Source organism: Nerophis ophidion, linkage group LG13 (assembly GCF_033978795.1).
Source record: "Nerophis ophidion isolate RoL-2023_Sa linkage group LG13, RoL_Noph_v1.0, whole genome shotgun sequence".
NCBI classification, from domain to species: domain Eukaryota; kingdom Metazoa; phylum Chordata; class Actinopteri; order Syngnathiformes; family Syngnathidae; genus Nerophis; species Nerophis ophidion.
Window position 1 is genome coordinate 31326377 of NC_084623.1, and position 12500 is coordinate 31338876.

General features: G+C 36.6%; 1 protein-coding gene across 1 annotated transcript in view; it reads left to right on the top strand.

The window, feature by feature from the left end:
• akap1b (A kinase (PRKA) anchor protein 1b) overlaps positions 1 to 12500 on the top strand; it is a 70143-nt gene that overhangs the window by 19176 nt on the left and 38467 nt on the right. The window contains 6 exon segments of the mRNA XM_061918769.1: positions 1242 to 1298; positions 1301 to 1362; positions 4665 to 4791; positions 4930 to 5057; positions 8157 to 8334; positions 10653 to 10803. Of these exon segments, the coding sequence (XP_061774753.1) occupies positions 1242 to 1298; positions 1301 to 1362; positions 4665 to 4791; positions 4930 to 5057; positions 8157 to 8334; positions 10653 to 10803 (703 nt within the window).

Below are 12500 nucleotides of genomic sequence, written 5' to 3' on the forward strand. Positions count from 1 at the left end.
TGTTGCATGTAACACCACAGTAAAACGCTTGATAAAACAAAACCGAATTCATCGTCATGCACCTACTAGCTGCAGAAGCCAGCTTTTCAATCAGCCTAGGAATTTGTGAAACTGAAGCAGTACAAAAAGAATGCAATTGTAAGTAACAGACGTTTGGAAACGTGTTTGCTAAAGTTAACAGCACTAGCTTCATTTCCTTACGATAACAGGTACAAATGAAAACACTTATCAAAAACTTGATGGTTTAGTACCTGTAAGTATGAAATGTTTAAGTGCTAATGTTAAACTTGCAAATATTGCTTGGAGTGATGAATGAAGACACCATGCAAGTAGAAATGTTATAGATGACTAGTAGACAGATACTTGCACTTCAAGGCTCTAAACTGAGGAAAATACTGGAGATGTTCAATTTGCTGCATCTGCAGTGATTGTAGTCGTCAAGAAGATGGTGACATAGCCACGAATATGTTGGCAATTTGTGTCAAACCCAATTTTGTCCAGCTTGTTGTTCCCAACTTCGTCTTGTGTGTGATTAATCACTGCCCCACTTCTTAGGGGCTGCTTCTGCAACCAAGCGGTCCGGCATCCGCTGGTGGCAAGATTTGTGTTGCTGCCATCTGCAGTATAGTTTTGAGAAGTCAGTCATCAGATGATTTTGTTAGACAACCACAGACCGTCTTAATTGAACTTTTAAAGTCAAATACATTTTACATTATACCACATCTTAAGAGGGCTTCACGGTGGCAGAGGGGTTATTGCGTCTGCCTCACAATATGAAGGTCCTGAGTAGTCTGGGGCTCAACCCCGGGCTCGGGATCTTTGTGTGGAGTTTGCATGTTCTCCCCCTCTGGGTACTCCGGCTTCCTCCCACTTCCAAAGACATGCACCTGGAGATAGGTTGATTGGCAACACTAAATTGGCCCTAGTGTATGAATGTTAGTGTGAATGTTGTCTGTCTATCTGTGTTGGCCCTGCGATGAGGTGGCGAATTGTCCAGGGTGTACGACGCCTTCTGCCCGATTGTAGCTGAGATGGGCACCAGTGCCCCCCGCGACCCCAAAGGGAATAAGCGGTGAGAAATGAATGGATGGATGGATGGATGATATGACATCTTAAAATCAAATACATTTTACATGTTATCACATATTTGAATAAGCCTGTATTCCGTTGCTTAGCATTTCTTAAATTATTGTTTTGTTTTAAAAACATGCTTTTGTAAAACTACTTGTCCTCTTTTCCAGGCTCTGATGTGAACAGCATGGACTCTGGTGACAGCGGCTGCACGATGGGTGCTGGGAAAGTCAAAGTAATCTTGCTACTTCAAGTTTAGAGCTTGTTATCTGGGAGATTGAAATTCCAAAGGTGAGACAGAACAGGTCTCACACATGTAGACTACTGTACATTACGATTGTGCAGAAACCACACTTTTTGAGTGCAAATGTTTTAAAAGCAAAGATTTATTTTTTTACGAATCCTTTCAGGTTCAAGGGGGATGCCATTTGTCACAAATGTCTCTTAAAAAATGATAATGGCAGCGTGGTTCACTTGGTAGAGGATTCCAGTTTCGATTCCAGCTTTTGACATCCTACTCGCTTTCGTTATGTCCTTGCACTTTGCCGCCCACACTGGTTTAAATTTAAAGATGTAGATAATGGGTTTCACTATGTAAGGCTCTTTGGGTCTCTAGAGAAAAAGCGCTACGTAAATAAAATTCACTTTACTTCACTTCGGTAATTGCCATTTGTATGCGTTGTTACGGATTACAGGAGCGATCACTCTTCATCATTTTTAGCAGCTATGGCCGTTTGTACTACAAATAAGTGGTAGTAATGGTAACCGCTGTAAAACCCCTGACTGTTGGTATTATCGTAATAGTGAAGTGAATTGTGAATTATATTTATATAGCGCTTTTCTCTAGTGACTCAAAGCGCTTTACATAGTGAAACCCAATATCTAAGTTACATTTAAACCAGTGTGGGTGGCACTGGGAGCAGGTGGGTAAAGTGTCTTGCTCAAGGACACAACGGCAGTGACTAGGATGGCGTAAGCGGGAATCGAACCTGCAACCCTCAAGTTGCTGGCACGGCCACTCTACCAACCGAGCTATACCGCCCCACAAATTAAAATGATCCAAAAATCGTGATTAATAACCACATATTAATAAAATTATGGAGATCAACTAGCGTTAGCTTGCTAGCTAACTTACGTGCCAACATGTAACAAACGAGGCATTGTGTTTTCCCAATCTAAACTTGTATAAAGAGATAACTGTCCAAACAACTAAGCTACAGTGTTCACATTAAACAGAAATGATATGCATGCACAAGGTGATCAGTCTCTAGTGTCAAGTTAAAACGGATGGACACGTACTCCATTCAACAGGAAGTGAACTCGTGTGACGTCTCACAAACTGGAAGTGATATAACTGATCATGCAATTTACTTTCTTTAAAACACATTCCAAAAGTTTACTAATTAAAGTGAAAGGAAGAAAATAAACTTATGCAAACACACAAAACTGAGTCTTTTAAAGACTGAACAAAATGTATTTCCTCTGCCAAGAAAGTATTGTGGGACTATTTATTTTAGTTATTTGAAAAATCAGTTTGGTTAAAAAAAAAAAACTTTTTAAAGCACATTAGAAAATACCATTATAACCACTATTATTTTGGTCACAATAACTTTTTTCAGCCATTTTGTGTTGGATGTGTATTTGAGGGTCTCCCACCCTCAACAGAGAACCTATTTTATTACTTATGGTTGTGATTAGTGACATGAAAAATTTATGCGCAATATATTTTATTCAACTTTGTATTTAAAAGTTTACATTTCAATTGCAATGTTAAAATATACAAAAAAATACAAGTTTATGGAATTTGAGAGGTTATATTTGCATTGTGTTATTGCATTAGTGGTTGATTTGGTCTCAAACGATATTGTAATTTATTTTTTAACGGTTATAATTTGTAAGTCAATATATAGTTGAGCAAAAACTGCACAATTAAATTTTAATCAGATCACGATTTTCAACACTCAAGCTGCAGAGCTGTGTTTCACATCCAAACTAATAATCTGAGTTGCGGTGACACATTAAGGACCAACACTTATGCCCTGCAATGTGAAGCAGACCATCATGCGTGCAAATCCCTGGCAAGCCAAGAAAGCAGAGGTGTGTGTCTTTTGTGTGCATGGTCTTGTTTTTTCACTAGTTGGCAATTTACAAACGGACTTAATGCCATATGTATTTTTTAGTTGGTCTTTTGTAGGGATGAAACGGTATCGTGGTTTTAAATCTCAACGCGGGGACGTTATCAAATCAAAACTTAGTAAGTGTAGTTTTTATCTGGCACTTTTGCTTTGAGTAGTCTGAAAATAAACTGCATCTCCCAGAATCCTCTGCGCAGCACTGACTGCAATGTGGGGGCCTGGAGCGCCGCAAAGTGAAGTATTTTCCACTTTATAGTAGATTTTTTTACTTTTTATTTTTTTGCAAATCCTAATAACTGTTATGTTAACAAACAGACTAACAAACCCTGGCGAAAACATACCCTTTGTGGTGGCTGTAATAGAGCGCCACATTCGTCTTGAGTGTTCCAAATCAAAACAGACTTATTCAAGCTGAAGCATCTGCTGCACAAGGAAGCTAGTTGATAAGCTGCCATCACCCAGAAAAGATGAAGCCAGCAGAGCTAAACGTACATTTTTGAGTTATTTACATTATTAAAAGTTCAAATCTGAGTAAACTTAAGTTAAAGTTGAAGTACCAATGATTGTCACACACACTAGGTGTAGTGAAATTTGTCCTCTGCATTTGACCCATCCCCTTGATCACCCCAGGGAAGTGAGGGGAGCAGTGGGCAGCAGCGGTGCCATGCCCGGGAATCATTTATGGTGATTTAACCCCCAATTCCAACCCTTGATGCTGAGTGCCAAGCAGGGAGGCAATGGGTCGCATTTTCTCAGGGCGGACACCTTAACCACTAGGCAAAATGCATTTTCCAAAATGTAGAGGATCCCGCACAATTTTTTGCACTTAGTAATACATATGACTAGAACATTTTAGCATTAGTATTTGTGTTCAAGTGTTGATCATAAACATTCCTATCTTAATTTTTTTTTGCATATACCACAATGCCGTGATATCGTACTGTGTGATGTTTGATATTGTAACATTCAGTCTTTTACAAATTAAATTGTATCATTTATGAATTATTTTTACTTGAAGTTTTATTTTGAAATTAGAGCTAAGTTCTGATTGTTTAAAACGGAAAAGTACATTACTAATGTTGTACACAACATAATGAATAATTGTAATTATTAATCATGATTTCACTTGATAAAGATAATCTGAATTATTATTTTGGCCATAATCGTGCAACCCTATCTTGTAGTTTTATCAACTTCATCATTATTGGTAATACACGGTAATGTCGAAAGGAACAAGCGGTAAAAAATGGATGGATGTTGTGTAACGTGAGTAAAAGGACTGTTGAGCTCAGACTTTCTTGTAATTAAGTATTGTTTCATCCCCATGTCTTAACAGTATAATATTTCCTTGGAACACCCTAACAGAGTTCTGAAAAGGACATTTTTGTCCTTTTCAAACGGTCTAATTGGAGTGGGAGTTTGTTGTCCAAATTATTTATTCTGTCTTTTTGTGTCAAGGGTCTTGTTGGGCGCTTAATTGGTAGGCAAGGAAGATATGTGAGTTTCCTGAAGCAGACCTCAGGCGCAAAGATCTACATCTCAGCCTTGCCTTACACACAGGAGTTCCAAATATGTCACATAGAAGGTGAGTTGTTGAGCGGCATGTCCACTTATTACATGATGTTTTGAAGAGGGAATAGGCTAGTATTACACATTTCATGAATTTAGTGCTACTGTTTGACTGCAGTCAAATCAACCTCATGTTTGTTATCTACCCTACTAGGTATGCAGCAGCAAGTGGACAAAGCCCTATCCCTGATTGGGAAGAAATTTAAAGATCTGGAATTGACCAACATTTATGCACCTCCACCGCCGCCCCTGACATTGCCATCACTCCCCATTACTTCCTGGGTAAAGCTGGATCTTTGGTCTTACACACAGTACTCTTTACTGCATTATATTAATATCTAATAAGCTATCTGAGTGTGCAAAGTTTTTCAACTGGGGGTCGCTTTAAAAAAAATGAAAGGGGGCGTGATCACATTAAAATTCTCTGATTTGCCTAGGCTGAGTTTTTTGGCGTTTGTCAAAAATATCTGTCCCTGTAAAAATAAAACATCTGGTGTGCGCTTTAGTTTAAACCACATGACTGTTAATGCGATGATTAAGAATTTAGGAAAAACACAAAGTAAACGAAGGTTTGACACCAGTGTTTATTTTATTATGTTGGCTTTATTTACGTCCATCACATACTTTGCATGGAAAACACTGTACGCGCCTCTTCTGCACTGTTTTGAGCACACGCAAGCCTTCTCCTTTAGGCTTCAGGTTCGTAGTCTGCTGCTTTACACTGGCTACAATTTTTCACTTTTCCACCAGCAAAACCCTATTGCGAGGCATGATGTGCCTCTTCAAAAAAATATCTCATGGTGCGTAAAGGTTGTAATTGACTGGCTTGTAGAACATTATTGTATGTACAGTGCATCCGGAAAGCATTCACAGTGCTTCACTTTTTCCGCAATTTATGTTAAAGCCTTATTCCAAACAGGAATACATTTTTAAATTTATTTTTGTCCTCAAAACTCCACAGACTACATCCCATAATGACTATCTGTAAAGGTTTTTTTGAAAGTTTTTTTTTTTTTTTTTTTTTTTTAAATTGCAAATTTATGAAAAATAAAAACTTATGGAGGTAAGTATTTACAGCCTTTGTTCAATACTTTGTTGATGCACCTTTAAATACGATGCCACAAGCTTGGCACATGTATATTTGGGCAGTTTTCGCCCATTCCATTTTTCAGCAACGCTCAAGCTCCATCAAGTTGGATGGGAAACGTTGGCTTAGGTGTACATTGCTGCTTTCATGTTGCCCTCTATCCTCACTAGTATCCCAGTTCCTGCTGCTGAAGAATATCCCTACAACATGACGCTGCCACCACCAAGCTTCACTGTAGGGAAGTTATTGGCCTGGTGATGAACAGTGCCTTGTTTCCTCCGAACATGAAACCTGGCATTAACGCCGAAGAGTTTAATCTTTGTCTCATCAGACCAGAGATTTTGTTTCTCATGATCTGAGTCTTTCAGGTGCATTTTGGCAAACCTTTTTTCTAAGAAATGGCTTCTGTCTGGTCATTATACCATGCAGGCCTGATTGGTGGATTGCTGCAGAGATGGTTTCAACAAAGGAATGCTGTGGCTCTGACAGAGTGACCATTGGATTCATAGTCACCTGCCTGACTAGATTAAGACGAATGCAGCAGTGTACAGAGACATCCTGGAACATCCAACCTGATGGAGCTTGAGTGGTACTGCAAAGAGGAATGGGCGAAACTGCTCAAAGATAGGTGTGCCAAGCTTGTGGCATCGTACTCAAAGGGTTATATTTGCTGCCAAAAATGCATCAAAGTAGTGAGCAAAACCTGTGAATACCTAAATGTACATGGAATTTTTTTAATAAATTAGCAAAATAAAAACTTTCACATTGTCATGTGTATAATTTTGCGGGCAAAAATAGATGTATTCCATTGGAATAAGGCTGCAAAACAATGTGATCAAAGTGAAGCGCTATGAATACCTTCCAGATGCACTGTATGTATATGATCCATAATTAGCATCTGCATTGAAAATGGACTTTACCGCATCAATTTGTTCCAGCTGCAATAACACTCCCCTTCGGTTTACAGTTTACTATTGTTTACTCGCAACAAAGGAAGTTAACAAGCCAAACAGTCAAAAGTTAGCGTTGAATTCACAGAAGCACTTAACCCTGACAAAGAGCTATAAAACAGGTGTATCCTTTTTGGGGCCTTTTGCTTCTCTCGGGTTGTTTTATTTTCCTGAGGAACTTATGTAGAAATAAAGTAAACCAATACAACCTGCAAAAATTGACTTAAAGTCATAAACAAAAGCTAATTACACAAAGCTGTGTGGATATATATTAATTACACACACAGTTGGACCAAGGCTTGTTTTTAATCAATGTTCTTTGTTGAAATTGATACTCAAATCTTTGCTCTGTCACCCAAAAACACCACCTTTTTAACATGTAAAATGCTTTTTAAAAAGAGAAATGATCAAGAGGACATATTGTCCCAAAAACAATACAATGTGCTAAAAATTACTACTGTAGTTTTAAGTGATGTTATTGAAATGTACAGCAATTACCTTGGAAAGAAGACCTCTATGGTATTTTCTGAAAGTTATTCTGTCAAACACACTATTAACAGCTTCTCCATATTTTTGTGGGTACATCTCCCTTGATTAGAAATTTTTAAAACTCATTCTGATTCAGTATGGTGTGTAGATTATTGTAGCAGGCCAATGTTCGTAAAGCTTTGCCAAGCTGAAACGCAAACCTTGATCATGCTGTTTCTTTTTTTAAATCAATGTGTATCATTCGCTTCCTCTTAGCATTACCCTGGGGACGTTGTGCCTCGGTTGGTAAACCGGCCATGCCAGCAACCTGAGGGTTTCTGGTTTGATCCCCGGCTTCCGCCATCCTAGTCATGTTCGTTGTGTCCTCGGGCAAGACACTTCACCCTTGCTCCTGCTGGGTCGTGGTCACTCACTGTGTGGATGGGTGAATGGAAATAATGTCAAAGCACTTTGAGTACCTGGAAGGTAGAAAAGCACTGTACAAGTATAACCCATTATCATCTACTAGAAGTTAATACTTGAGAGTAAGATAAAGCTTTCAACTTAAAGAACAATTAACCAAGAGATGGCTCATATCCCCAAACATTATTTGTGTCCTTTGTCAAGACACTTTACTCACCTGCTCCCAGTGCCACCCACACTGGTTTAAATGTAGCTTAAAGATGTAGATAATGGTTTTCACTATGTAAAGCACTTTTGAGTCTTTAGAGGAAAAAGCGCTATATGAATATGATTTACTTCACTTTTTTTAATCAGAAAATATCAAAGAAGCACTTGTAAAATGTGTAAAGTTTCTTCAAGGTTTCTTCCTGTCTTAAAAGTATGCTCATTTGTGTTCTTAACATTGGTGTCCAGCTTCTTATGCCCAGTGGCGTGACTGTGGAAGTGATCGTGGTGAATATTGTGTCAGCTGGGCACATCTTTGTCCAGCAGCACACCCATCCTACTTACCATGCCTTGAGGAGCCTCGACCAGCAGATGTTCTTGTGCTACTCCCAACCAGGCATACCCACCCTCCCCTCACCTGCGGAAGGTAACCAAACTTGGAAAAATAGGACACTTGCATCCATTGGTATGGTCAGAAAAACATTTTATATCAGGAAGTCATTTTCAGTTTGTTTTGAACATGTATACAATACAATTACAATGTAATACATCACATATTTTCAGTAGTTTCATCACAGCATGTCTGAAAAGGAGTAGGAAGAAGCAGATCTTATTCATACCTACCCTTTTTCTAATCATAACAGTTTTTATTGCATTTGTTCTATTTTATGACAGTAAATATAAAATAAGTGAACAAATTAAAGGCATTAATAAATATTGGATGGTTAATTTTGGAAATAAATGTGGTCAAGATGTTAAACATAATTTGTCTTCTTTGTACTTTGAACACTCGTGGTTTGAACAGTTTCTTAAACTGAAGCATATTAGTCCTTTGTTTGATTTCCGTGGTTAATCCATTCCATATTTTAATTCCACATACTAATATGTTAAATGTTTTAAATATTGTACGTGCATAAATATGTATAGCTTTTCCTCGATTGCAGTGGTTCTCAACCTTTTTCGGTGATGTACCCCCTGTGAACAAATTATTTAATTAAAGTACCCCCTAATCAGAGACAAGTATTTTTGGTTGGAAAAAAAAGAGATCAAGAAGTAAAATACAGCACCATGTCATCAGTTTCTGATTTATTAAATTGTATAACAGTGCAAAATATTGCTCATTTGTAGTGGTCTTTCTTGAACTATTTGGGGGGGAAAATATTTAAATATAACTAAAATCTTGTTGAAAAATAAACAATTGATTCAATTATAAATAAAGATTTCCACACATAGAAGTAATCATCAACTTAAAGTGCCCCCTTTGGGCATTGTACTAGAGATCCATTTGGATTCATGAACTTTAATTCTAAACATTTCTTCACAAAAAAAACCTTTATCAATATTTATGGAACATGTCCACAAAAAATATATCTAGCTGTCAACACTTAATATTGCATTGTTGTATTTCTTTTCACAGTTTATAAACTTACATTCATCTTTTATTGAAATATTATTCAATAAATATATCTATAAAGGATTTTTGAATTGTTGCTATTTTTAGAATATTTTTGAAAAATCTCACGTACCCCTTGGCATACATTGAAGTACCCCCAGGGTTATGCGTACCCCCATTTGAGAACCACTGCTCTTTTGTTATAGTTATCCTCTAAGGTTATATTTATTTTTTGTTGAAGAATTGTTGTACATTCTTGGGTAGCAGATTATAGTTATCTTTGTACATAATTTTAGCTGTTTGCAAATTCACCAAGTCGTTGAATTTCAACATTTTATATTCAATAAATACAGGGTTTGTATGTTCTCTCTATCCAACATTATGTATTAGTCCATTTTTATAACACAGTGAACAAAACGTACATTTAGTTATTTTCCCATTTTTCTACACAATAACTCTGATATAGTAACATTAACAAGCAGGAGATTAATATGGAATGATTTTTGGTCCAGAACACATTTTCCTTTATTCTTTGACATGTTTCCTGTTTATTTTGTATATTTTTACATGAGGTTTCCAATTAATTTTTTCATCTATCACACCCAAAAATGTGTTTTCTTTCTTACCACTAGTTTGCAAATATTTAATATACTTTTCCACACCAAATACCCTAGAATATACATTAAATTTTTTAAGTGGGTCCTGTGTGTAGACCAACTCATGTTTTTCTAGTGAATGTCCGCTTAAGTTGTAATCAACATACATGATCGACCGCATATATCAATATAAAATGAGACCCATGGGGTAACTTATTTGAAAAACATGTTTTAGTATTGTTAAAGTAGTCGTTGAAAGACAACCACGGTGTAACTACGGTTTCGATGCACATTAATTTATCCTCAAAGGAAGGATAAATTATTTGATTAATTCTTTACTTTACACTTCCTGCTCAGTGTAAAGTAAGCTCTATATAAAACCTTGTCTGTATAAACTTGGATTCCACTAAAGCTAGTAACAAAATACACCCATTGTATTATTTTTTTCAGATTGTTCGTATATGGTATCATATGAACACAGAATAATCTACATTTCAAAAATCTGCACAAAGGAGAGAAAAGCATTTCAGCAGACTGCTGTTTGTTCAATGGAATATGTCAAACTTTCTACTTGGTAAACGTGCAAGCGACCTGTTTTCTGTTTCCATTGTCAACTGCTGCTTGACGACGTGAGCAAGCCAGTTCCAGGGGTGTTGACTTAATTGTCACCGTATATTAGAAAAAGTTGTGACCTTTAAACCTAGAAAGGGAAGCCCTTTAATTTTTGCACTTTTGTCTTTTGTCTTTGTCCTCTAGTTGGAGTAATATGTGCTGCTCCAGCAGTGGAAGGAGCATGGTGGAGAGCTCAGGTCATCACTTTCTATAAGGAATCAAATGAGGCGGAAATAAGATATGTTGATTACGGTGGCTATGACAGAGTCAAGATTGACTCACTACGGCAAATAAGGTATAATTGGGGTTTTGATTATGGTCATTTTGGCATCACAGCAGCAATATTCTCTGGAGGTTGTTTTACACCAAAATTGATAAGCATAGCAAACTTAATTCAATATGACGTAATTAATTTAAGTTAGTAATGTTTTCCAATATACAGTAACAAACCTGCAAGCAATAGACACATTTTTGTACTCTGCATGCATTTTGACCCTTAAATACCCTTCTCTGCTCTCCCAGTACACCTTTTGCACTACCGCAAGCTTTGTATGGCGTGGCGTGCACCTCCAAAAAATGTAACATTGCAGACTGTAATGGCTGGGATTGGTCTGCTTTTATAAAACCTTCCTCCCCAAACACATTCTGCTCTAATTTTGGATCTACCTTTGCAAAAGGATAAGGCTGCTTGATGTTTTTTCTAGACCTATACGTACATACATTTTTAAATATGGAATCAGATGCAGTTTGTGCACACTTGGAAGTAAGAGACTAAACAAAGCTGAATTTGGATAACTGCACCTGAATATTTGTCATGACGAAATCCAATATCTTCCAACAATGTTAAAGGGATCGTCACCCAGCACCATCTTTTCAATGGTGAAATAACATGTCATCAAATACCATTTCATAATCTTTTCAATTGTGAAATAACATTTAATCAAATACCATTTCATCATTGAAAAATGGCGCTCGATCGCTTTATCCCTTGGTGGTCTCTGGCAAACTTGTTGTACTTTTCAAATGCCACGGCAATGGGGACAATTATTTCGGTGTCTATCATGTACTTCCTATAAAAATTACGCATCAATTAGTTCTACGTGCAATAATGTCACTCCCCGTTTTAATGACCATATTTTGCTTGTGACTAAGTTAAAACAATCAAACCTGATAAAGGGCTATAAAAGCAAGGGTGTCCAAAGTGCGGTTTATCCCCGTGCTTTTTTTTTTTTTGGTTATTGTAGAAATATAATCAAACAAAAAATGGCAAAAAGAAAAAGAGCAAAAGGCATACTAATTCAAAATTTAGTCCATAAATAGTATGTTTTGTTTAGCCTCTTTCATTTTTAAACAGATTAACAAATATTTTTAAAAGATGTTTGTTATTTTGAAGGTATATGTAACTAGTGTGTGTGTTTGAATAAATTGTTTTTTTTTTCTTTTCAAAAAGATTCAAATTATCTAGTTCTCTTTTTCGGTTGAATTTTGAATTTTAAAGATTTATATTGAAGATAAACTATGTTCAATTAAGTGTTTTTTTTTCATCATTTATTCTGTACAAAAAACCTTCTGTAAAAAGAAAAAAAATGTATGACTGAATGACAGACAGAAATACCCATTTATATATATATATAGATATATATATATAATGTATTATTTATTTATTAAAGGTAAATTGAGCAAATTGGCTATTTCTGGCAATTTAAGTGTGTATCAAACTGGTAGCCCTTCGCATTAAACAGTGCCCAAGAAGTAGCTCTTGGTTTCAAAAATGTTGGTGATCCCTGATGTGTATGTGTATATATATATATATACATATATATATATATACACACACACACACACACACACACACACACACACACACACACACACACACACACACACACACACACACACACACACACACAGTATATACACCTAAAAAAAGTGTGTTTACATATACAAGAATGTGTGTGTGTGTGTGTGTGTGTGCATATATATATATATATA